Below are 27385 nucleotides of genomic sequence, written 5' to 3'. Positions count from 1 at the left end.
GCTCTACTAGGTCCTGGTGCCCGACAGTTCAAAACTGAAGTCAACCCCTGCAATAAACCATCAGAAAAAAACAAAAACTTATGCAATGTAGTCGGTGTCGGGACAGTGGTATACAGTTTCTGTTCTTTTGGTTCTGTACTCCAGCACATTAGACTTGAAATTAAAAATAAATATGACGTAAAGGAAGTCACATTTAACTTAATGCCATTTCCAACCAATATCGAGTGGTCTTGGTAGATACCACCCCCTTTTATACAGTGCTGTGAAAAAGTATTTGCCCCCTTCCTGATTTACACATTATTGTATATTTGTCACACTTAATGGATAGATCTTTAGACAAAATAGAATATTAGACAAATGGAACCAGAGTAAATACAAAACCCTTAATTTAGTTCATGAAAAAGTTACCAAACATGTCACCCTTGTGAAGAAGTAATTCCTAATCTTAACTGGTTCCTTAACCTTTTGCCCTCAACAGCTATGTTAAAGACCAACACCAAATTATAGGAAGTGTTTGGTAGCAATTATTGCTTCCAACCCTGGTGCAAGCAGTTAAGTTTATCTAGGTTGCCTTAGTCTAATATTACACCTGAAACCATTCAGTGTGAAAAATATTCAATAATAAATGAAATCAGGAAACGCTTTGGTACGGCACTGTACTGTCACATTAATTGGCTCCTTAATGCAGGTATAAGAGCACCTAGTCTTGCCTCTCGTCTTTCGATGACCTTTGGAAATTACTATTGCTGTTTATCAATATGAGGACCAAAGTTGTGCCAATGAAAGTCAAGGAAGCCATTATGAGATGGCTGCAATACAGGCCTGGCAGAGAATCACCAGAGAAGAGACACAGCTGCTGGTGACATCCATGAATCGCAGACTACAAGCAGTCATTGCATGCAAAGAATATTCAACAAAATACTAAACATGACCGCTTTCACTGACATAACATTTCTGTGTTCCAAACATTATGGTGCCCTGAAATAGGGGGACTATGTATAAACATGTCTGTAATTTCTATATGATGAAACCAAAATGTATAAAAATGCCCTTTATTAAAATTAGACAATGTGCACTTTAACCACCTGATTTTTTTAAATTTATTACAAATCTCAAATTGTGGAGTACAGAGGCAAATAAATACAATGGGTCTATGTCCCAAACGCTTTCCGTATCTAGTCTTGATTTGAGGTTTTTAAGTGCCGTTTGAGTCCGTTATTGGCGTTTGCCAAAGAGCACTGGTGAGTTCAGGGGCTGGGAGGCCAAAGAAGACCTCTACAGTGGATGACTGAAGAATTCTTGCTGTAATGAAGAACGAAATCTGGACATATGAGACCAAGATTGACTTGTATCAGAGTGATAGCAGGGCAAAATGCGGAGGCTAAAATGAAACTGAATGTTATGCTAATTGGAAAGCAGTCCAAACACTTCCATTGTATAACAGCAAGAGGAGGAACATGAAAATGAGATCTAGCAGGACCCAAAAACTGAAATGAGCCTCATACAAATGGCTACACCAAACTGTAGTTTTTTTTTAATCACACTTCTAGTGGCACAAATTGTTAGGCGGTTCTAAGCATAGACATGTCTTCTGCTGTATGGTTTACAGTTTGCGTCAATCAGACCTTTAAATCCAAATGCTTCAGTTAAACCATATTTAGATTTTATTCAATTGTTCTATTGCCAAAGTATAATATATCATATAACACTATTAGCACATAATACGGGTTCATTAAGCATAACAAGGCGTAAATATTACCTCATTCTCAGGTGATCACAGACCATTCATCCAGACAACTTTCACACAGAAACAAGAAGCAAAATTAGGGTAAGAAAACCACTGTTGTTCAAAATGAAATATTTTTATTGTGGTTGCGTAGCTTTTCCTTTGACAGGTAAACAAACAGCTTGTCAAGAGGTAGAACCTTATCAGAACCCATATTGTGGACGTGTGTGCGCACACGTGAAAAACACGCTTAGGTGCACACACAGGCACGCGCACATAGACACGCACACACACATACCTGCACATACATACATACACCCAGAACAATGTGTTAAAAGCTCTCTCTTAGCCTCCCCTCTTAGCTTAAAACAATTGCTTCACGACAAGTTTTCCGTGCTTTTTTTTTTTTTTTTTTTAACGACAAATAAATACCATCCAAACTCAGGCGGCTCCCCGGACACCGAGCCTCAGGGAAGCGGGTGCTGGGAGTGTGCGTGGCGCGGCACCGGGCTGTAACATGCGTGTTCTCACATACACACATCTCTGGGAAGGGGGTAGGGCGGGGGGCTCTAATGAATAATGAAACCGTTTACATTAGGAAGACGTGAGCCACGAAAAGCACAGAGGAAATGAACTGCGTGTAGACAGTGGCGGGCACAGGAAGCGGTCCTCATTAGAGTACCCTTCACGCGTCCCTGCTGGGGGCCGCCATCTCTGCCCCACTTCTGGGCTGCCCCGTTTCCCTCTAACTGGGACAAGTCCGCCCCGGCCACGAAGCAAAACTCCCAACTTTATAATGTGACCCAATATTCAATTAGACGAGCGTTTTCCCCACTGTGAACCCAGTCCCGTTTCTGTGACGGAAGGTAGGCGGAGGGGTAGAACCAGACAGGGAAAGGGGGACGGGGGGAGGGAGGGAGGGAGAACGGAGGAGAGAGGACGCAGCTCTCACTGGCGCCAGGGGATGTCCAGGCAGCGGGCTATGAAGGCGTACGTGTCGGCCACCTCCTGGATGACCGCTGGTGGGCTTGCCCGCCCCGTGGCCAGACTTAGTGTCGATGTAGATGAAGAGTGGGTTGCTCTGCTTGGGGCAGCGGCCCACCATGTGCTGCAGCGTGGCGATGTACTTCAGAGAGTGCAGCGGAACCACCCGGTCGTCATGGTCACCCGTCAGCAGCAGCACTGCCGGGTACTGGACCCCGTCGCCCTCCGGGACCCGGATGTTGTGCAGCGGGGAATACCTGAGAGAGGGGCAGAGAGGGGCAGAGAGAGGGAGGGAGGGAGGGAGGGAGAGAGAGAGAGAGAGAGAGAGAGAGAGAGAGAGAGAGAGAGAGAGAGAGAGAGAGAGAGAGAGAGAGAGAGAGAGAGAGAGAGAGAGAGAGAGAGAGAGAGAGAGAGAGAGAGAGAGAGAGAGAGGCAAATTAATCATAAAAAGGGAAGGCAAGGGAGATTGAGAGGAAAAGAAAGAAGACTGAGTCAAACCCACATCTTGCAGTCATGCTGACACACACACGTGTGTATGTATATGTACACACACAAGATCACCCACCGCACGCACGCAGACTCGCACACTCGCACCAAGTCATGCAAAGACACAGACCTGCACACAGTCAAGTCAGTCAGACAGACACACACACGCACAACAGAGTCCGTCTAAAGTTTCCATCTCACGTAGAATTCCTTGGAGAATGCAGAACACTTGTAATTTACAGACACAATCAACCACTTTGTTCAGCAGGACCCACCGAGAATTAAGATCTGTTCTGTCTGCTGAATTAATCAGCCAGAGTGACTGCAGATGATTGTTTTTTTGCCGTTTCAGTTTTTAACACTGATTCAGTTTTAGATTAGAGCATTCAGAGATGAAGACCCTAAATATGAGTCAAGCTGTTATGATTCCAGGTCTCCACGGAGGATTCAAGGAAACTGAGCTGAAGGGAGGGGGTTGATTGAACTTTATAAAAAATGTAACTACAGAAGATATTTCAAGGCAAGTTCTGTCAGCAGAACAAGAAGGTATACAAGGAAAATACACGCAGCTGAAAATACATTTTAGTACTAGGAAGTACACACAGAGAGCTGTCAATGTATGGAACAGCCTGTCAAATCATTTAGTAGAGGTGCTGACCCTTTGCCATGTTCTAGTTCACTCTGGACACCACTGGATACCCCTGGCCAGAGGTGGGCCATATCCATTTTGGTATTTCTAGCCTTAATTATTTAATTAGCCCTAACATTTACACCTTTTATTTTCGCTAAATCTTTTGATGAGCGTATTAATGATAGCCAAAGACTGTTCCAATATAGAACATTTCACTGGTCTATGAGATAACTGGTGTCAGTGTATACAGCTAATTAGCTTATGTAGCCAGGGTAAATGGTGGAAACAAAAACCTGCAGACACACCGGCCCTCTATGACTGGAGCTGCCACCCACAGGCTGGACAGCCTGGTCTGGTCATCGGACAGAGCCCTGTGTTCACACCCCACGCGCTGTCCCAGTACCCTGGCGAGGCTCACTCACTTTATTAGCCAGTTGTACTGCTCCTTGCTGTCGGAGCAGCCGAAGTCAGTGGTCCAGGCGTGGCCGATGGTGAACTTGTGGAACTTGAGCATGTCCATCACCCCCACCTGAGCCACGGCACAGCCGAAGAGGTCCGGACGCTGGTTCACACACGCCGCTACAGGGGGGAGAGAGAGTGTGTGTGTGAGGGAGAGAGTGTCAGGGAGAGAGTGTGTATGTGATGGGGAGAGTGAGTGTGTGTGAGGGAGGGAGAGAGTGAGTGAGTGTATGTGTGTGTGTGAGAGGGTGAGAGAGTGAGTGTGTGTATGTGAGGGAGAGAGTGAGTGTGTGTGAGAGGGTGAGAGAGTGTGTGTGTGTGTGTGTGAGTGTGTGAGAGAGTGAGTGTGTGTATGTGAGGGAGAGAGTGAGTGTGTGTGAGAGGGTGAGAGAGTGTGTGTGAGAGGGTGAGAGAGTGTGTGTGAGAGGGTGAGAGAGTGTGTGTGTGTGTGTGAGAGGGTGAGAGAGTGTGTGTGTGAGTGTGTGAGAGAGTGAGTGTGTTTTTGTGAGGGAGAGAGTGAGTGTGTGTGAGAGGGTGAGTGTGAGTATGAGGGAGTGGGTGAGTGTGTGTGAGGGAGAGGGTGAGTGTGTGTGAGGGAGGACCAACAGCCCCAAGTACACACACATTTCAGTCGGTCATATCGAGAGCGACCACTAAAACACAGTCACTACACTCATTCATTTACGTGTAATATTTTTGACATTACAAAAAACATGAAAGATCTTTGTTTCTGTTGTTCTCAGTACGCCGATACTGTTGGCATTACCCATTAAGGTTACCCGCACGCTTCGGTAGTGTTTCACAAATGCGTTTCCTGCCAGCGGAGCGTGCTGAATTAGAATGAGACAGACGGAGGCAGATTAAGAGAGAAAACACAATCACAATGAGACGGGGAAAGGGAGCGGACGGGTGTGACAGGCGAGTGACAGCAGAAAGGGAGAATCATGACTGAATCGTGTCATTCGACCACACCCTCCGCGCTAGCGCTGTCTGTTACACAAGCTGAATGCTGAATGCCGCTGATGTCACCGAGCGGGACCCTACCAGGGGACCGGGGATTGACATCCCCCAGGAGTTCACCAACTCCGGTGGTTACCGGAGGTATTGCAGCCTATGAAACATCTGGTGCCAAAAAGCTAAGTCAAGTCCATTTAAAACTATGACTATAATACTATTTTAGACGATTCTTTTTCAAGAAAAAACTATCTATGCACTGAACTAATTACCGTCCAGGGAGCACTGCACAACAACCGCTAAGAAGACCATATACTTTATTGAACTGTGTGGGGTAATTTGTCCTCTGTATTTTACCCATCCAAGTTACTGAGGAGCAGTGGGCAGCCACAGTGCAGCGCACAGGGAGCAATGTGGGGTTAAGGAAGCAGTCTAATTCGTATTCGTGTCGACGGGCCCTACCCACGAGTAGGCCCCCGTTGGAGCCTCCGTTGATGGTGAGCTTGGAGGGGGACGTGTAGTTTTCCTTGATGAGGTATTCCGCCGCACACTGGAAATCTGTGAAGCAGTTCTGCTTGTTGGCCAACATACCCCCTGCAGACAGGAGAGAGAGAGAGAGGGGGAGCACTTACACACCAATGAGACTCACCCAAAACCCAAGCACAGCCCAAAGCAGTGAAGCCCGTCGATATCCAATATTTTCAAATATGTACACCGAGTTCTGATGGACTAAGAGCATCATGCACTCAGTATTTCATTCATCTGGGCAGTCCATCAACTTTGCACTAAATATCTATACTGTGCTACTGTCTGCCCTATTCAACTTATCTTCTTTGCTTTTGGTACATGCTCTTGGACGAATGTGTCCATGCTTGTTCATGAATGCATTACCTTTGTGTGAGGTGTTTACACACAGGTGTGTGTGTGTGTGTGTTACCTTTGTGCCAGGTTTCTCCATATTCTCCTCCTCCCCGGATATTGGCCACTGCCAAAACTCCACCCAAGTGCCTCACAAAGATGAGCCGAGACACACTGCAAAGCCATGAAAGGGAGGTCACTCAAACAGACACCACACACACAGCTGTGTGATTCAACCACTCACACTGACTCCACATACAGCTGTGTGATTCAACCACTCACACTGACTCCACATACAGCTGTGTGATTCAACCACTCACACTGACTCCACATACAGCTGCGTGATTCAACCACTCACACTGACTCCACATACAGCTGTGATTCAACCACTCACACCGACTCCACATACAGCTGTGATTCAACCACTCACACCGACTCCACATACAGCTGTGATTCAACCACTCACACTGACTCCACATACAGCTGTGATTCAACCACTCACACTGACTCCACATACAGCTGTGATTCAACCACTCACACTGACTCCACATACAGCTGCGTGATTCAACCACTCACACTGACTCCACATACAGCTGCGTGATTCAACCACTCACACTGACTCCACATACAGCTGTGTGATTCAACCACTCACACTGACTCCACATACAGCTGTGTGATTCAACCACTCACACCGACTCCACATACAGATGTGATTCAACCACTCACACCAACTCCACATGAAAATGCTCAATTTCATCTTGGCAATCACAAAAACTAAGCAGCACTTGAGGACAAACTGCAAAGCATGTTACACAAGTGTGACACAGATGCCTTTGCATTTTGACAACAAACCCAGGTCAAATCAGACAACATTTGTACAAACTCCAAAATCATCCACAAAGCACTTTTCTCCATGTGTTCATTTTATATCAATATAACCACAATAAACACCAAGGTTACATGTTACATAACTCAAAGATAAATGAAGATTATTTCGGGGAACTTTTCCTCATCAAGGAATCATCCCATGGAGTTGCACCCAAAGAGAAAAAAATCATTTTGCATTTGGAGAAACACTATATACCAGTGCAATTTTCAAAAACAATTCAAGGATGGAAGTGAAAAGGCCTCACCAGCTGTGGCATTTATTGACAAATATAGGACAATTACTTTCTGAAATGTTCGACATGTGCATGATGTGGACACCATTAGGAGCCATTAGTGCTTCACTGTTTGCTCTCACTCAATTTACTCAGCGACACAAGTCATCATTAACTGCAAAAACAGTCAGTCTAAACAAGTGTTTTCAGCTTGAAATGAGACTCATAATCTCTTATTACTTTTTTCTCTCAAGTAGAAAATATTAGCTTGGTTTAAGTTGTGTTGTCATTTTAAATGGTTTCATCTCATCGGCTACCATTAAAATAAGTCAAACTGTCCACATTAATGCCAATCGTTTTGACTTAATTAGCAAAAATGTCATAGAAATGAGATTTTAAGTCTACATTTCAAACTAAACTAAAATATGGACTGACTGACTTTGATCAGAAGCGGATCAGAATTTGATGAGAATAACAATAAACAGTGTAGCCCGCGGCTCAAGAACAGTGGATAATAATTTAGAGACCACACGCATTCCTTATAGTGCAGATGCTAAAATGTTCTGTGAATAAGACAAATTGCTCCCTTCAAATGTTCGCCAAGCGCAGGGTTTAACTGGGCTAAAATAACACTGCCTTCCCCCTGGAGAGCTGGCAGGCAGTCAAGGTGACTTTTTTTACCCCACCAAAGTCTGCATGGAAAAACCCCACCTGAGTGAAGTATTGAGGACAAGACTCCAGCCTCTTCGCTTTAACTAGATATGATAGCCCAGGTGTTCCTGCAGCCAGATGTAGGCTAATGACAGTGCCAGTGGGGTTAGCTACAACCTTAGTCATTGGGAAGGTCCATGCGGTATATGGGGCACATTAGGCGTAATGTGATGAGCATCTGATACTCATTGTAGCTCAGAGGTAAGTAGGTATCTAAGCACTGTGACAGCATCTTATTCTGCATACTGATAAATTGAGGATTGCCTGACTTTCTCCTTTCTTTCTACCTGGCGTTTCCCTGCTCTGAGCTTCCAGACCACTCCAGCCCCCCCCGCCATGAGGTTGCGGACCAGTACAGCACCGTACCTGTCCCTCCCCTGCTTTACGCCATGCGTCGACACATCATAATGCCCCTCAACAGTTTACCATTGCTCTCCTCCTTTGGAAAATTATATTACCTAACTGAAACCTGTCCAACCCATTTCATTTGCTATAATGGATTTCTTAACACATATCTGTTATATCATTACATTACATTATTGGCATATCCAGAGCGACGTACAGTTGATTAGACTAAGCAGGAGACAGTCCTCCCCTGGAGCAATGCAGGGTTAAGGGCCTTGCTCAAGGGCCCAACGGCTGTGCGGATCTTATTGTGGCTAGACCGGGATTAGAACCACCGACCTTGCGTGTCCCAGTCATTTACCTTAACCACTACACTACAGGCCGCCCTAATATTGACCATTAGACCTTGTCGGTCAGTGGAGGATGGGTTTCCCCCTCTATACATTTTTCTCACCACTGTTTTTTCTCCTCACTAAGGAGTTTTTTTTTTGCCTCACATGCTTGCCATTTTGGGCGACCAGGCCCAGCGCTCGCTCTTCTGCTACTCTGCTTCTGCTAATCTGTAAAGCGTCTTTGTGACATTCTTCTGTAAAGAGCACTATACAAATAAAACTGATTTAATTTAATTGAATGAAATGGGACACATTGTTTCTTTAACCAAATATGCTCTGGCTACACAAGCTCTGGCTAATTAGCAGCAGCTGTCGCTGCAAAGGATCGGGTCTGACATTCAGATAGATGTGTTATAAAGTAATCTGTATGCAATCTTGCATGTCTTACAAGAAGAGTGATATGGGAGAGCTCTTGCATGGAGCTAGGTGTGGTCAGGTCTTTCCTGCAGCTAGCCGATAGGTCAAGTCTTACCTGTAGCTGGGTGTGATGGAGATATTGAATCCCCCATATCCGTAAAGAAAGGCAGGGTGGGATCCATCCAGCTTAATGCCCTTCTTGTGAACGATAAACATGGGGATCTGCGTGCCATCTTTACTGGGGTAAAATACCTGCAGGATCCGAACAAACAAAGACATTTTCCACAAAGGCCCATTTCAGAGCTACTGAACACCATAAGAGCAACAATCACCTCTTAAAGCAATCAGGTGCCACAGAAGTCAATGTCTGGGCTGACCAGTCAGACTTCAATGCCAAGCAGTGCAGGGGCTTTAGAAGCTGAAGTGCCTTAAGTGGCTTTTAGCAGCAAGTGGCAAAAGGTCATGACTGGAGCTAATGCACAAAGATGTGTTCAAGTGTTGATTCAAGGAAAAACGGTTGCCGAGCAATAGAAGTACAAGACTTTGTCCTATTCCTAAGTACAAAACTGTGCACTTGTAGCGATGATGGTTCAGGTCTTAGGGCTGAGGAAAAGAACTGAGTGACATGCCCGGACTGTCATCCCCATTTAGAGGGCAGATGGGTCAATTACTTTTCTGCTTTCACAGTAATTAGTGGCTTTTGCCTGCATCTGGTCTCCCCCAACCATGGATTGCGCTACTACTAGCTTCCATCTCTCAGGAGAACCAGAGCAAAGGATCACGCATGAAAACTCTCACTCTCTCACTCTCTCAGCAAGTTTAACAGTCCTCTTGTAGGGTCGTCTCATTTGTGGGCCTCGAGATGGCCGATCCGTGATCCACACATTTCTGTGCAGTGTGGACAGGGGTGAATGGACAGGGAAGGTGTTGGGTGGGCCTTGTTCCCTCTCTCCTTGCGGTGCTGCCGCTTTGCCTCTAGGGCACGGCGGAGTTCACGTTTGTGCTCACACTCACACGGTAGGGCTATCACACTCTCTGCACCTCTATTAATAGAACCAGATACCAGAGGTTCAGAAGAGTTCAACATAAGGAACAGGCCTAGTCTGCACATGTGCGAGCATAGACAGATACTGTGCCCCTGTGTTTATAGCTCAACAATCGCAGTTCATGACTACAGCACATTAGCATGTGCCTTGAATGTCCCGTGTTTTATGAGAGTGTGAGATAGAAGGCGGCCCGAAGATCTTGGGGTTGCACCTGGGAGGTTGGGTGGGTGGGTAGGTGGGTGTGTGTGTGTGTGTGGGTCAGCACTGGAGAGACAGCGCGTGTGTGAAAGCGTCTCCAGCTCTTTATAAGAGGCTGTATGTCAGCTGCACTGGCAACAGGGATTGTGTTCACTTCATTAATCTGCTGAAGGAGGGCCAGGTCTGGGGTGAAGAAACAAGTCCCAGTATAGAGAGGGGAGTGTGAGGGGGGCGTGCGGGTACAGAGAGAAATGACCAAAACCTGTGCCAAGAGCTTCATTCAGCACACAGACAAACACACACACCCACACACCCCCACACCCCTCCAAACACACACACACACACACACACAAGCACAGAGCCAATTAGTGGCCGTGTTTGTTTTGTGTCTGCGGCAGACGGCTCCGATTTATCTCCTTCTGTGGAGAGCGCCCCTGTCAGAGCCCGCTGCTGTTATTCTTAGATTCTCCCAGGAGAGGAAGAGCCCCCTGCCACAGCGCGCTAATCAAACCACCGCTGTGTCTAGTGCCGGGCAGAGCCGCTAAATACCAAAAACACCCCCCTACCCCCTGCCCCGTCCCCTGTCCTCCCAACATCTCAGCAGGTCCAGGACGCCAGACCGTCTGACTCCAAACACCTGCCTCCCCTGCAAATCAGCCCCCACCCCTCACGCCACCAGACCTGGGTTCATATCGCATTCGTTTTGGATTCAAATATATTGCATCTGACCAAGCTAGCCCGGCATAATGGAATACAAATATGAGTGTAAACGCCATCCGTCTGCCCCTCCTTGCAGGGTCAAATGCACCAGGCACCCTCAATAGACGGCAGAAATGTATTTGAATCTAAAATAAATACTATTTGAACCCTGGTCTGCAGAGCACACTCCTGTACTTCAGCGCTCAGAGTCAAAGGGCTGAATATTAACTCGGGTGTAGGGGGGTGCCCGCGTGCCTACCTGAGTGGTCTGGTAGTCCCCGGGGTTGAATCCTTTAACCGTCACCTCCCGAAACACGTGCGGCTCCAGCGGCTCCCTGGTGAGGTCACAGTGATAGATGATGGCTGAGGAGAGAGAGGGGGAATAAAGGAAAAGGGAGATGGAGGAAAAAACAGGGTGGGGGGGGGTGAGGAGAAATGAGAACACGGTCCGGAAGGACGTGGGGCCAGCAAACTGGGGCTGGCTCCACCTACCTGAGGTTTAGAGAGCTATCCATCAACCTGAACCCCGAATCCCTGGACCACCACCACCCGAATCCCCGCAACACCTGCCTGTCCCACTTTCAAAATGCCAGTGCCACAGAGACAAGGCTGAAGGGTAGAGCACTGTGCCAGGTCCAGATACACCGCCACACTACTGCTAGCAGAGGTCGTTCAAGGAGAAGATGAATGTTTAATGATTGCAATTAGTAAAAATGTGGGTCACAGGAACCTGGAAGTCCTATTCCTGACTGATCCAAGCTGGACAACATATCACATAAACAGAAGACAAGAACACTATTTTTATCTGTTCAGCCGAGAAAATTATCTGTGTCTGTCTATACTTGGATAGACAACAAAAGATACTGCCAGTATTATTGCCCAATGCCAACTGGCACTGCCACTGCTGTCCTTTCAAAACATAAATCACAAAGCATAAATCACTTTTTTTAAAGCTGTATTTTGCAAGCAGCCATAACCTAGATGTTTTAAATGATTAGCCATGATGTACAGCTATAGTCTCAATTCCCAGCACCAGAGTACAGAGCAAGAGAGAGAGGAAAGACAGAGTGAGAGCGCGAGAGTTTGACTTTGATGCCCCTCTATTGAAACATAATCGTCAAATCATTATTTAGAATTAAAAAAAAAAACAACCCAGTATCAAACAAGAGAAAGAGGTAATGAAAGAGAAAGAGGGAGAGACAGAGAGACTGAGGGAGGGGGAAAGAGAGAGTGAGAGCAAAATGAGGGAGGCAGAGGAGAAGGGGATAATGAGGTAGTGAGAGAGAAAGAGAGGGAGAGAGAAAGAGGGGGACTGACGGAGAGAGATGGAGAGGTAGAGGAATCGGAAGATAAAAACAGAAACGGAGAGCACATGAGAGAAAGGCGTTCTCTCCCTCAGACGTGTCTCGATAATGTAGCGGCTCACAACCCCCCGTCCTTCTTTTTGGCATGTCGGACACCCTCCCCACCAGGTGACATGTCGCTAACAATCTGCCAAGCAGGCGGGGGTACGGGTGCAGAGCCGCCGTCTAATTGGAGGGGTGGAAATACACATCTGACATGTGACCCGTCTGGTCTGAGCTGTTGAGCCACCCGGGGTGGTGAATCACAACTACAGAGGCCCATTGCCACACTGCGAGAGACAAGAAAACGCAGCCCGTTATAGAGCCATGGGGGGTGCTGTTCAGTATGATTTTTCTCTAGGTGTCTGAGAGAGAGAGAGAGAGAGAGAGAGAGGGAGGGAGAGAGAGAGAGAGAGAGGGAGAGGGAGAGGGAGAGAGAGAGAGAGACAGAAAGAGGGACAGAGAGAAAGAGGCAGAGAAAGAGGGAGGGAGAGAGAGACAGAGAGAAAGAGGCAGAGAAAGAGGGAGAGACAGAGGGAGAGAGAGAGGGAGAGAGAGAGGGAGAGAGAGAGACAGAAAGAGGGACAGAGAAAGAGGGAGGGAGAGAGAGAGACAGAAAGAGGGACAGAGAGAGAAAGAGAGAGAGAGAGAGAGAGAGAGAGAGAGAGAGAGAGAGAGAGAGAGAACTGTCTGTCTGTCTGTCTGTCTGTCTGTCTGTCCAGCTCATCATGTAGTGAGCACTCCACTACACAAGTGTAGGCTGTAGAGGCTATCAATCGTCCCCCAAAACTGAATTCGAAAATTCTTCCCTTAAATATGCAAATGAATTCAAAAATGTATTTAAATATCATTACATGTGCGCACGGTCTCCTGGTGTTTAGCGGGTAGGACGAGGAGCGGGGAAAGGCGCTCGTGCGTAGCTGCTTAGACGCAGGTGCCACCAGCTCTCGTCAGCAAACCCTGCAGGATGCAAGCAGGGCCATTGGACTGCTATCCGTCGAGCCACATCTAAGCTCCATTTCGCAAATGAAGTCGTTCTGTTGAATTCCAATGAGCCGCACAGAACATTTCTCACACATTACTTCTTGAATGTAGAAGAGATGATGATCTCCTCACGGAAGACTGGTTCACAGTTTCCCACCCACGATGATGCAGCTGCAGTGTTGGTTGTGTTCTGGGGGGCTTTCATTCATCAGAAAACAAGTATGTTCTCAGAATGTTACTAGAACGTTTTGTCGATGTTATAACATTGGCACGACATTGCAGCGGCGTCGTGACAATATTTTGTGTTAGCTAGCCGGGGAGCTACTACAGAGGAATGGGTTTATGAGAGCATTGAGATTACGTGAGAAGGGTACATGGACATATTCAGCAGTTTGAAAATGCTCTCCGTTTATACCTTCAAACACTAATTTTTCCATTTAAATAAAACCAACATTTTAAATTAAGAAATACATTCCAACAGCCTTTCTGAGCACAACCTCTCTCCCCATAGCGTTCCTATATTCCTGCTTCAGATAGATATGAAATCTTCACCCTCTTTATTGCCATAACACCATAGAGAATAAGGTTGCCAATACAAACTCACATTTACATGCCGTTGGCGTCAGGCACAAGGCTTGAACATCCATTTTTTGGTTCAATTTGAACAAATTCTCATGCAGCTCGATAAACGGTAAAGGCCACATAACCCGAGGACTAATATATATTGCTTCAAATCTCATGTGACTAGACAACTTTTTTAGTAATTGGGGGCAAAAAATTGAACTATTTTGCAGGAATATGATTTTTCAAAGCCATCAGACAAAATGAGATCATCTCAGACAGACACGTAAATGAACCGTTCGGTCGATCGCGGTCTGAGGAGAAATGGGAGAGAAAGAGAGAGGAACAGGTGGAGTAGAAGGCAGTTTGGGTCGGTGGGTAAACGACACCCCATGGCGCTGTTTCTTTTAAACAGCGGAGAGGAGACCTTCACACACTGCTGCACAACCCATGGCAGCGCGAGCCGGGAGGCCCTGCTTTAGCAGGAGGGGAGGGCAGCCACAAGCTTTTACACGCCTGTAAGCAGCCTGTCAATCAAACGCAAGGCAGGGAGAACCTCGACACTCGACCGTCAGCTCACAAACATGACATGACTGCAGCCTCTCCAACACCAATAATGACCTCTGTATTAGAGATGAGCTCACTGGTATTTAATGCACTACTGACTGATAGTTTGGCTGAGATTTGACGAGTTTTCTAGATATTCACTACAGCTCAACCTGATACAAGGAACCTCAACAGGAAACCTTTCTGAGACACTCAAAGTGCCAAAAAGTGACATAAGTGTTTTTTTCTTTTTTTTTCTTTTTTTTTAAACCTTAAGAGCAAATATTTTCCATGTCAGTAAAATCATTCATTTTGGGGCGAACTTCCCCTTTAACACTGCTTTAGGCCATTATACTACGTGCTGCTTCAATTGTTACACTTTATGCTTCGTAGCTTTTAACAATTAACAGCAATGAGAATGCGTGGTCAGTATGATTTGTAACGTGACGACTGGTGGCTTAGGGTTAGAGTCATTTGCACAGGCAGTGAACCTGTTTCACGTGAGGGTTAGGGTTAGGGTCATGTGTACAAGCAGTGACTCTATTTGACGTGAGGGAGCTTCCCGTACCTGGGGACAGAAAGGAGGTGAAGTAGTAGAAGATCTCTGAGTCCTTCTTGCGGCCAGTGAAGCCCACCACGGACCCCACGTCCAGGGGAAAGGTGCGCAGCTCCACGCCTGTCTCCAGCCGATACATCTTCAGCACGTTCTTCACGTCGTGCAGGAAGCAGACGAACAGACAGGTGGCGTATGAGCAGGTGGCAAACACTGGGAGAGAGGGAGAGACAGAGGGACAGAGACAGAGGGAGGGATGGACAGAGAGAGGGAGAAAGTTTAGCATGTAAAGTCTGAGAGGTCTGAGAGGTACCTCTGGTATCATTAAAGTAAATGAAGTGGTGTACTGCTTCAAACATTTCTTTTTTATTTTTATTCTCAGTTAATGCATTTTTCATTGAGTAATCAAATTAATTATTAATAATGTCAAGTCAATTAAAAATATTAATAAATTAATACTTTAGAGAAAAAGGTCTTCAAATGCTTTCAGTTCAAATGGCAACAAGCAAAGGGAAATGTTAATATGAAAGACAGTGTATTCCAAAGAGAGGCTATGAAATTAGATGGCTAGGCCATTTCCCCAACAACTTGCATAATTATTCTGCGCGAAACCCCTCTACAACGCACCTCCAATATAAATGCAACAGTGCATTTAGAACCGAACAATGTTGGCAGCAGTTAGGACCTGGGCAGCAGGCTGGATAAACAGAGGTATTTATTCATGGCTTTCACTTGGAGTGAACACGTTAAACTCACGACGGCAAGCTGGGCAGCTTTCATTTCCTCTATCAATGACAGACAATCTCTGGGCTCCTCTCCCAGTGAGAGAAAATGTGGCAAACAACAACAAAAAAAAAAAAAAAACCTGTGCAGGCCGCTGTCGTCTCTGGCCGGACTTCAATCCACTCAGATAATCAGGGCAGGCGATCTGAGTTAGGGTTTATAAGCGGGAAATGAAAGACGGTCTCTGCTCCTCAGACAAAGGGGCTGAGGCACGCTCCTGTGCGCGCATGGAGGGGCGGTATCTGACCTTTTCTCTCCGTCTCGGACGCGCACTTTTATTCTTCCTTCTTACAGGCGACACGGAGGGCAGATATTTGCTCTGTCCTCTCTCAAAGGGCCTTTCCGTGGGAGAGCTTGAGCCAGAAACGGCACATCAAACCACATCAAAAGGCCACTTCAAGTCTCCGTCTGCTAACGGTACCTCTGCGCTATTATCATTTAACGTGTTTGCGTGGAGGCTGAGAATTAAAATAAGCATCCATCTGGATGCTTTGGAAATGTGTTATATAATGTTACTGTATATGTTATGTGGCTGCCACATCTCCACGACAAGTCAGAACCACCATTTCCACCAGACCTCGGTAGAATCACAGGAACTCATAGCTTAAGCCACTTGAGGGTGAGACTGTGTATGGCAAAGCAATTTGAACCAAACCCAACCAAGACAGGCAACTGTGCATTAGGAGTAAATATTTTGAGGAATTTTCATTGAAACTTGTTAGCAAATTTTAACAAAAGAAAAATAGAAAGAAAAATTTACATTTTAATAATCAGTCCAATCAATTTCCAAGAGAAAGCTACCCCCGCTACTAGCTAGCACACATACAGCTTTTAGTTCTAATTTTTCTATGTTAAAAGTCAAACTAAAATATATATAATGGGATTATTGTCTACTCCTAAATTTAAAAAATGTAATCTACAATTTTGGTTTCTTTGAAACTTAAAGCTTAGAAACGTCCAATTATGTCAATTGTAATAAACCGTAAAAAACCAAAATCAGACAGCCCAACTAAAGTGAGCAACAGGAGGAGGGGCAATCATCAAAGGTGAGCCCAAGAGGCCCGCTATGACACTGACCCAGTTGCAGATCTCATTGGCTGCAATGAGAAACTGTTCAGAGATCTCTTCAGCACTTCACACGTTTGGCCTCTTTGAGAGAACAGCAAAACAGAAGCCTCTTTTGAGAGCGACAAACATTGTCACCCCTGGAGTTTACTAGAAGCCAAGTGAGCACTTTGACCTAATAGCAAAACACTATGTTTGGTGCAAGCCAAACATAGCCCATCACCCAGGTAACATCATCCCCACACTCAAGCATGGTACCATGCTAGTACCATATCCAAGGAATGTGTGTGCCAATGTAGAGCTGCACACTAGTGTTTTCACTACAGCATTGTCACACTGTCGTCTTGATTCCTACAGTCCATGTGTGCCTAACCTTGATTTTATGAACTGGAGGTTCTGCTGTTTTTCATCTTTACCCTGATTTGAGCAACAACTGCAGCCCTGAAGTGATATAACCGTACTACCACTATTCTAAATGCTCAGTTGAGTGCTGCAAAACGGTGAAAACAGTCACAGCTTGTGACTCTCCAGGACCAAGGTTGGCTATCCCTGCCACACATCTTTATAGCCGCCAAATTGATTTATTCCCCAGGCAGCACAAGGCAATGAGCAAAAATGTCTACATCGCAGAGACCCACCGTGCCATGTTATTTATCGATCTCCCCATCTCTGCAAGGCAGCGAGAAATGAAACTGCATTCATTTTCAAATAAATAAAAACATGCTTCTGCTGTATGGAGTTCCGCCCCCCTATGTACAAAAGGGAGGCTGTCCGCATGGGTGATACATGTAGCGAAGACTCTCTAAATCAGCAGAATGAGGACTCCTCGCTCATGCACGCCCGCCACGGCGCGTGACACTAAATCACAGTGCGCCTCAGCATCCGCCAAGTGCGGATTTACACCCCTCCTGCCCCCCAGCTCCCGTGACGGATACTGAGTCTCAGTCCCCCTGACCCCCCACCCCATAAGGAAACAGGAAATTAATTTCTCTCATTGCACACTCCGCTAGCCCTGACATGCACAGCTCCATAAAATCACTCCTAATTCATCGTTACGGATTAATTTCTCGGTTGTTAGACTGCGGATGTGGAGCAGCGGGGAGCAGACGTTTATTCACCTCGTTGTGACTGAGAGGCTGGTGACGTGTTGGATTCCTGCATACATATGTAAGTGCACCCCCTTACAGTCACATGCATTCACATGCAGCAATCAGTTTGAGCAGCAATGTTGAGTGGTAGTTAAAGCTGTAGAACGGAGCAGTGGTCAGAGCAGTAGTGTGGAGCAGTGGTCAGAGCAGCAGTGTTGGGCAGTCCTCAGAGCAGAATCGTGAGGCAGTGGTCAGAGCATCAGTGTGCGGAAGGAACATTCCACACCAACTCAACCAACTTGCACCAATCACCATCTGCAATTTTCTCATTTTGTGTGTGTTAGTAGGTATCAATGAGTAATGAAAATACTGAAAATCTGAGCTCAATCGGACAAATAGTTTTTGAGTTAGAGTCCTTTGAAAATTAGGCCTCCGATACGCCAAAATGTCCCAATCTCAACTTCTTTTTCTTTGGGTGAGACACCACCCGAAAGTGGTACCAGAGGTCATTTAGATGCAAGGTTTGAAGTGAAAGTGAAAATCTGTAATCTACACCCACAATACCATAAGTAGACCAAATTTCAAGGAATTTAGACTTTCAAAACCGGAGATACAGCCTTTTCAGAAGAGGAGATCATGCAATTGGGCCATTTTGGTGTGTCGGACGACAAAACTTCAAAGGACTAAAAGTAAAAAAACTTTTGTCAGATTGAGCTCAATTCATTTTTTGGAATTTTCATTTCTCCTTGATACCAACTAGCACACTAAAAATTGTGAAAATTGGAGATGGTGCGAGGTGCTAAGTCGGTTGAGTTGGCGTGGAATGACCCAGCAGTGGTCAGAGCAGCAGTGGTTAGAGTAGGGATGGATTTGAGCACGGAGCAATGGGTCCACACACCACAGGTGAGCTTGGTGTTACAGGTATATCGGAGGATGCACTGCTGACATGCCGCAGTATAAACACGTCTCATACAGAACGTGTCTTAACAGTGGAGGAGATCTTACCGATGACGTCCTTGTCATGTTGTGGGATCAGCTCCTTCCAGTTGGCCATGTCAGGATGGCCAAAGTCAATGGTGATGAGGCGATACCGTGGGGCGTAAAGGTTTGTCTTGAACGTGAAGACGGAACCCTCGTTTGTAACATACTCGTACTCTGCGTCAAAGTTGTCAATCAGCTTCACCCACGGCAACAGACCTGTCAAAGAGATCAAAAATGACCAATGGCAATGCCTTGGACAGAAAGCAGGCCCCGCCCATGATCTCAGGACTATGACCCAAATACAGCTCTGACATCGAGTACAGTCCAACTAACAGATACTAAATTGCAATGCATTCGATAGCGAAGATCAGGGTATTGCATTACTGTAAATTTGTTAACCTTTTTCTAAATAGCATACATTTTTCGCCAAATTTCGCAAAAAGCTTTTCATGCAAATGCAGAAAAACTGTTGAGGAGCCAGTAGGATGCCCAAAGATTTTTGGTTTTAATTTGCAAGCCGCGTGCTCTGTAGCTGTGTAGGCACAGCCTTGGAGGAGGGTCCTGAGAGGGGTGCTGATTAGATTTAGCCTGTGGCTGTGAAGGGTAATAAATCAGGGCCGGGAACGGCCCCCTCCACTCCACGGCATAAAGCGCGTCTGATTAGCCTAGCTCCGCTTCATCAAGCGCACTCCAATAATCACCAAACACATCCTTAATCAGCGCAAACAAAAAAAATCAAAGATGCCGCACGTCCGGAGCGCCCGTCTGACTCACGCGCTTAATTACCTCGGAGATTATCCGCGGGGGCCTTTGATTGCGTTCCTGACTCTCTCATGAATATTAATACGCCGCTCGCCTCGGTGCTCAATCAGCGCTCCCATCAGGCCGCGCCGGGCGCGACCTAGCCAGTTTCACAGCCGACGCGGAGAGCGGTAGCCGGAGAGCCACGTGTTGCGCACCAAGCGTCCCCCATCTTACCTTACACATGTGTGACCTGCGCTCAACTGAGCCTGCCTGAGTGCTGACCCGAACTGACCCTGTAACCGGGCAACGCCAACGTCCTGTTGTGTTGAGTGTTGTATGGTTAACGTTGCCAAACCATACGTATGGTAGCACTGATGAAAACGATTGCCCGATTCCTCTTCTACTTCACCCTCAGATACTGGGGTTTGGCATTGGGGCCCGGGAATGTAAGCATTGCAAAATTTCAAACTATGTTCTTCGCAATTAGTACTCCTTAAACTACCTGCTCAGCAGCGCTTCTAGCAATAGTTTTGGCTCTGACACCAATTACACTGAGCATGCAACTTTCCCACTGCGCCCACATTTTAGGATCTTCCTGTGTGAACCCATTACACGCCTACTATGAGGACAGGGTAGTGTGTGAAGGTTAAAGCAGGTTATGTTTGACAGTGGCAGTAGGATTTTCACATTTTATCCCATTATACTACTCCTATGGGGACAGGGTAATTTGTGAAGCCTAAAGCAGATTATGTTTGGCAGTGGCAGTAGGTATTTCTTATTTTATCCCATTACACCTCTCCTATGGAGACCGGGTTGCATGTGAAGCCTAAAGCAGGTTATGTTTGACAGAGGCAGTAGGATTGTCCCCATTTTATCCCAATATACCACTCTTATGGGGACAAGGTAGTGTGTGAAGCCTAAAGCAGGTTATGTTTGGCAGTGGCAGTAGGTCTTTTTTATTTTATCCCATTACACCTCTCCTGCGGAGACCAACCGGGTTGCATGTGAAGCCTAAAGCAGGTTATGTTTGACAGTGGCAGTAGGATTGTCCCCATTTTATCCCAGTATACCACTCTTATGGGGACAGGGTACTGTGTGAAGCCTAAAGCAGGTTATGTTTGACAGTGGCAATAGGATTGTCCCCATTATACCACTCCTATGGGGACAGGGAGATGTGTGGACCCTAAAGCAGGATATGTTTGACAGTGGCAATAGGATTGTCCCCATTACACCACTCCTATGGGGACAGGGAGATGTGTGGACAGTAAAGCAGGTTATGTTTGACAGTGGCAATAGGATTGTCCCCATTATACCACTCCTATGGGGACAGGGAGATGTGTGGACCCTAAAGCAGGTTATGTTTGACAGTGGCAATAGGATTGTCCCCATTATACCACTCCTATGGGGACAGGGCGATGTGTGGACCCTAAAGCAGGTTATGTTTGACAGTGGCAATAGGATTGTCCCCATTATACCACTCCTATGGGGACAGGGAGATGTGTGGACCCTAAAGCAGGTTATGTTTGACAGTGGCAATAGGATTGTCCCCATTATACCACTCCTATGGGGACAGGGAGATGTGTGGACCCTAAAGCAGGATGTTTGGCAGTGGCAGCTCACCGGTGATGCCCTTGGGGATGGCCTGCAGGTCGCAGTACCACAGCCTGTTCACTGGGTCACAGCCCTCATGGATGGACAGCAGCACATAGCGCCCGTCATCAGACACCTGCAGGGAGGGAGAGACTGACCTGTCAGTGGGGAACAAACACCATACTACCACTCTGTTCACCCATTTAAACTGCATACAGTAGGAGTACAGCTTTCACCTGTGTAAGTGCACACCTGTCTACACACAGCATAGTCCATGGAGTTCACATGGCTAGAGTGTACTCCCATCAAGAAATTGCACTCATCTAGAGTTACACATACACATAGTGCATGCTACACATCTTAACAGAGTTAACGCATTACTGAGTTGGGCTGGACACATACTTACTAAGACAGTTCTGACCTTACCTCAGCACCACTCATCCACTTGGGGTGGTCAGGGAACTCCGCACACAGGATGTCCTGAGACTGGGGTGTACCCAAAACGTGGTAGTACAGCTTCTGGTGTAGGTTTGTAGACGTTTCTGTGCCTACGATCCAACGTGAAGTCAGCAAACAAGATCCTACATACATGTAAAGACAGCATGTGTGTGTGTATGCGCAGATGTGAGCGAGTGCATTATATGTAGGTATGTGTCTGTACATGCATCTGTGTGTGTGCATTTGTGATATGTAGGTACGCGTGTACATGTGCATGTGCAATATGTAACTATGTGTTTATATGCATCTATGTGCTTGTATGCGTGTGCACATGCATTTTATATAGACGTAGACGCGTGTGCCCGTATGAGTGTGTGCTGCCCTCTGTGAGTGTATCAGGTCTCACCGTCGCTCTTGCCGTCCTGGGTGGGGTAGGAGTTGTAGAACAGGCCCCGGCCGTCATGGGTCCAGGACATGCAGCTGAACTTGACCCGCTCCAGCCTGTCCTTTAACTCCTCCGCCCCCTCCACCCGCAGGAAGCGGATCTCCACCCAGTCCGAGCCGCTGGCGCTGATCCCGTAGGCCAAGTACTCACCGTCCTCCGAGAACGCGTAACCTGGGAGACAGACCGTACGCACTCACACTCACTGCTAACAGGATCCACCATACTGAGCAGCCCCATACAATGATGTAACAACAGGGTCACCACCGGGGATAAAAGGGCTCCCATTTTAGGAGTGTCTGGTGATGATGTGTGGCAAATCGAAAAAAACTTAGCAGCCATCTACTAACTGGGAGGCATTAGTGTGCTCCAAAATGTTTCTACATAGGAGAACATGTGACCCTTTGGAAAAATGGTAGCATAGAGCCCCACACCAAACAACTGTCAACTCCACTCAGGAAAATGCCATCGAGTAATGAAGATAACTTACAAAACCACTGTTTACGGTTGAAATCCCTTCAGGTAAGAAAAGGACAATGTACAGGGAGCGAGATGGCCTTCTGAAAACAAGCCCTCAGTGATGCAACCATGGTGTTTGGGGCGGGTGGGGGGTAGGGGGGGATCTTCGTCACTCTGTCTGAGCTTATTTTGAAACAAGCGAGCCATGCATTATCCTGCCAATGCCACAGCTACTTGCCAAAGAGATAAATTATCCCAGAAAATCATGTTTAATATGATGTTGTTTAAACGTTGACATTTCTATAATGGATATTTGTACATTTCTAGCTTCTGCTACAAAAACAGTTCCACAAAAAAAACAACAGCTTGGAGTCGCAGGCAGGAAAAACAAAACTTGATCCCCTGTAAAAATACGGATTTAGACTGCTGCCAACTACAAGCCCCTTGTACTTGTGTGGAAGAATCAGTTACCTTCATTTTAGTTTCATAGTACCAAAAGACCTCCAGTAAGCAAGTTTATTAGACTCCCAGTAGCACCATTCCAAAAATAAACATTGGTATGGCAAAAACCTGGCCACTAAAATACATCAATATTACAAGAGTGGACTAGATGTTGGTGAAAGGCATGTCTACTTCAACAACAAACAAGTCTGACACTAGAGGTGTTGCATTAACACTGGACTCTATCTTCCAAGCAGAAAAATAATGTGCTGCATTCTTATAATGTGGGGGACTCCTTCATAACAATCAATTCAGCTTTGAGTGGAGAGATTCACATAACCTGCACATAACGCTAATATCCAGCTGGGAAAGGGATGGATTGATCTTGGTCACAGCAACACACACAACATAAAAAACAGCAGATATTTTTGAGCTGATTTCAGCTCCTACTGTTTGGAACTTTAGACTCTAAGCACATAAACAAGCAGAGTGATCATGTAAAAAGCTGGAGAGGTGTAACATTATTCATTTAGCAGCATTAGATTTGACTGGATGCAGCCAGTTTTCCATGTAAAAAACAAAGTTGTCACTGTAGCCTATTAATATGCATAACCCCCAAGCAAGTGTGCCTATAAACCAACAAATAGATAATCCCGAAAACAGCTGCATGAGGACAGGACTGGTCCAATGCATCTGCTCAACAACTCTAGGGAGAGCATTACGATGCAAATCATGGCATTTCAGTTTTTATAATTATGAATACTAATGAATCATCTTGGAATTTTTATTTATTTTTTTGAGAAAAGTTGAGTGAGGAATTTGATAAAATAAAATACAAATGTCTGTCATTTAGTGTAATTGCACAGTGAAAGTCAATTGATTTCCCATGCATATTTTATATACATTTCTTTCAGAACAAAACCAAATGCCACCAACATCAAAACGTCACTGAAATGCTGTTACTTTCAAGAGCCGTTGGTTGTTAAAGTTACGCTGTCCTAGTTTTAAAACTATGTTAGCCCAAACCAACATTTTTTTCCCCTGACATGATGCCATCTTGTGGACAAAATAATAGCGACAGGCTGTTAGACCAGAGCTTGGCTCTCATCCAGGAAAGGCCAACCCAAATGTCAACGAGGCTGGAGACAAACTGTACAAAGATAATCCACTAATGCCCCCTTTGCACTGCCAAAATTGAAATCCACTGACAACATTCCCACAAAGCTAAGCTGAAGTTTTATCTTGGCAACATGGTTGCATGCACTCAATTTTGGACACATTGGCCAAAGTAACGGCATTTTCCAACAGACAAATTAACAATAGACAGAAAATATAATATAAAAAGGATAAACAAATCAGCCCCTCTTAGTGCTGTCATCTTAGAATACATCTAAAAAGCCAATGTTACTCATCATGCATTGCAATGTTGGTGGCTGACTGTATTTGGTATGCCCAGGTTTGCTAATGGCTGACAGTTGCAACATAATACAAATTGAAAAAGCAAATCCAGCCATGCCCACCTGCTTGAAACTACTAGGGTCAAAAACAGTTCAGCTCAAATGTGCCAGTGCAAAAGAGGGTACAGCTGCTCACCACTGTAAAGCAAGTTATTTTAGTGGAGTACAGGGACACCAGACACTGCTTTATTATTTATGAACATCCAAGTATAGCTAACAGTTGCTAATTTCTCCTCCTCTCCCTGCATCACAAATCATCAGATTAAGATTCAGAAAGATAGATTAATTTGGATAATGATATGGCATTGTCCAGAAACACCATGTGTGGCTCTAATTTCATCTATAGCCCTTCCATGAGCATATGTGTATAAAACACAATCAGTCAACACTGTCTCTCTGTATCCCATAAACCTTAACACGTTGCATACTTCTACACAGACAACCTCTATCTTTCCCATCATCATTGTTTCTGTGCTGTGCAGAACCATGTCTGGTCACCAGTCCCGAGTGGTGCTGTGATTTAACTCCCACCTCTCAAAGCGACCGTGCCATCCTCAGAGAAGGTGTTTGGGTCCAGGAAGATGGTGGGCTCTGCCTCCAGAGTCTGCTGGACATACATCACACTCTGGTTCTGCAGGCCTGTGTTGTAGAAGTGGAAGTATCTGTAAGGGAGGGGGGAAAGGGGTTTAAGTAATCCCTTACATAGTGTTCAGCCTCTAGTGCCCAATCATGTGCCATGGAGAGCTAAGAGTATGCAAATTTTCATTCCAACCAATCATTCTCCCTGCTGAATTCACCTCCTGTCTGGTTGAAGATGTGCCAATTAGTGAAATCGGTAGGTGTAGCGACTGGTTGAAATAAAAACCTGCATATTGTACACACAAATATCCAAACCGCACCCCCTGACCCAATCACATACCGGCTCCCTCTCTTGAAGGGACAGCTGTATTTGGGGTAGTCATAGAGCTCAGTCATGCGCTCCTTGAACAGGTCCCGGACGTTACAGCCCTCCAGGAATGGGATGGTCAGCTGATTCTGGGCGTTCACAAAGGCCTGCAACACAGCCAAACCAAATCACTAACACCAACAACAGGGGGCACTGGTGAGACCCATTGCAAACATTCCCACAATGCCCAACTGAAGTTTAATCAGGGAAATATAGACACATGCATCAAGTTTTGGACACAGGGCAAAATCTTTTTAAAAAAACCATAAAAGGCAACTTAACATTACATATATAAGGCACTTTGGATACTCTATTGACTTACAATACTCACAAGTAAGAAGCTGTATATCAAACTGATCAAATCACAATTCTGCCAAGTTAGATTATGTAATCTATTCCAACCCATATCCTCAACAAAAAAATAAGCATTCACCTTCCATCACCCATCGCCATAGAATGTGCTCTATCAAAAAGATTGACAACCTCAGAATTGACCATTTCTCCTAATGATAAATACAGAAAATATGCAAAAATTGATCGACAAAACGTCACTAGTACTAAATATTTTTAATAGCGAATACAATCTGACAGTAGCTAAGCAAACATTGTCATGGTAACACCATCCAGGTGTTGTCTCACCTGCGTCTTTTCGCTGTCCGGGTCCTCCAGCCAGCTGTAGGGGTCCGGAATCTTGTCTCCATGGTAGTCATCCACCTGACAGGAATCACGTGATCAATACCAAACCCACACATCAACCAGACAACACAAACTCGAATAACGTAACACAGTCTACAAGAGTACTTAGCTAACATAACATTTTAAACAAACAGGAATTTGTTCAGCCGGAGGTAATAATGCCTTCTAGCTAAATCTGTAGCTAGCTAACGTTAACCGCTACAAAACAGTGCTTAGTACTGGAGTGCTTACTCTTATGCCTTACGTTACAAAATCGTATCGCCATGTTAAATTACACTTACTGGCAGGTACATTATGACCTTGCTTTTCTAACAGGATAATTGGCCATAGCTAACTTGGGTAGCTAATTAGCAAGTCATTACCTTTCAGTGGCTGAACGCTAACGTGAAATTGCAAAACAATTTAAAAAAATTGTTATACATAAAAATGCATAACAATTAGCTAGGCTAACGTAATCGAATTAGCAAACGTCAGCTAGCTAGCCAGCCACCCAAGACATAGCGTTACGTATTTTAATTGAATTGATTTAAACAATGATCATATTTGCTAGCTAGCTACCTAAACTAGCCAGAAAATGAATTGACAAATAAGCATACAACGTTACATATAAGCTAATAACGTCACACAAAAATAAATCTACAACTAGTAGCCAGCACTAACCAGACACAAGGTCTGTAGCTAGTTGATGAGTTCACTCGCCCATCCTTGTGGGCAGAGCTGGCTTTGTAACGCAGAATTAGCTAGCTAGCTAGCTAACGTGAAACAAAGCAAATGGGAATATTCATTTGGAAATACCGGCTCCAGACCTTAGCCTAGCTACAGCTTGAGGCACACGTTGCTACTTACAACCGATTCGTCGCGGTATACGGCTGGATATTGGAAAGGCATTTTACAACCGAGTAAGCGATCCGATAAAATGAACCGTTATAAATAGTAGGGTAAATTAATAAAGTAATAACACTGTGGCCGTTATAAATCACAACTTGCTTCGTAACTGTGGAAAACGGGAGTCTGCCGGGATACGGCAGTCAAGAAGTGCACAAATAACGAGAGATGAAAGGCGAGAGAGCTGAATAAAATGGGCTAAACCTAGAGGGCGCCATCTATTGTAAAAAGGTGGAAAAACACATTTTTATGACGCTGTAGGTCCATGTCGTTATTCATTTTTGATGGTAGAACTGTGAGGAATTTAGCAATATATTCGAGGCAGGATGTGCCAATAATATAACTGCTCGTTCCACTGTTTTGACAACAGAAACTCTGGCCATCTTCTGACTAGGGCTGGAGTGGAAACTCACCTCTTCATGTGACACCATGGCTCC

General features: G+C 45.5%; 1 protein-coding gene across 1 annotated transcript; it reads right to left on the bottom strand.

Moving 5' to 3' along the window:
• Positions 1 to 1841: 1841 nt before the first annotated feature.
• LOC133142478 (prolyl endopeptidase-like) lies at positions 1842 to 27116 on the bottom strand. The gene is given in 16 exon segments (XM_061263724.1): positions 1842 to 2744; positions 2746 to 2967; positions 4250 to 4406; positions 5703 to 5834; positions 6178 to 6272; positions 9119 to 9255; positions 11206 to 11309; positions 14949 to 15146; positions 18875 to 19066; positions 21215 to 21320; positions 21611 to 21732; positions 22029 to 22238; positions 24953 to 25083; positions 25341 to 25474; positions 26007 to 26081; positions 26910 to 27116. Coding segments are annotated over 16 exon segments (2127 nt in total). The 5' UTR covers positions 26952 to 27116; the 3' UTR covers positions 1842 to 2674.
• Positions 27117 to 27385: the final 269 nt, after the last annotated feature.

The sequence above is a fragment of the Conger conger genome, chromosome 1 (assembly GCF_963514075.1).
Source record: "Conger conger chromosome 1, fConCon1.1, whole genome shotgun sequence".
In the NCBI taxonomy this organism is placed as follows: domain Eukaryota; kingdom Metazoa; phylum Chordata; class Actinopteri; order Anguilliformes; family Congridae; genus Conger; species Conger conger.
The sequence above is the reverse complement of the archived record's forward strand: the minus strand, read 5'-3'. Positions and strand labels throughout refer to the sequence as shown.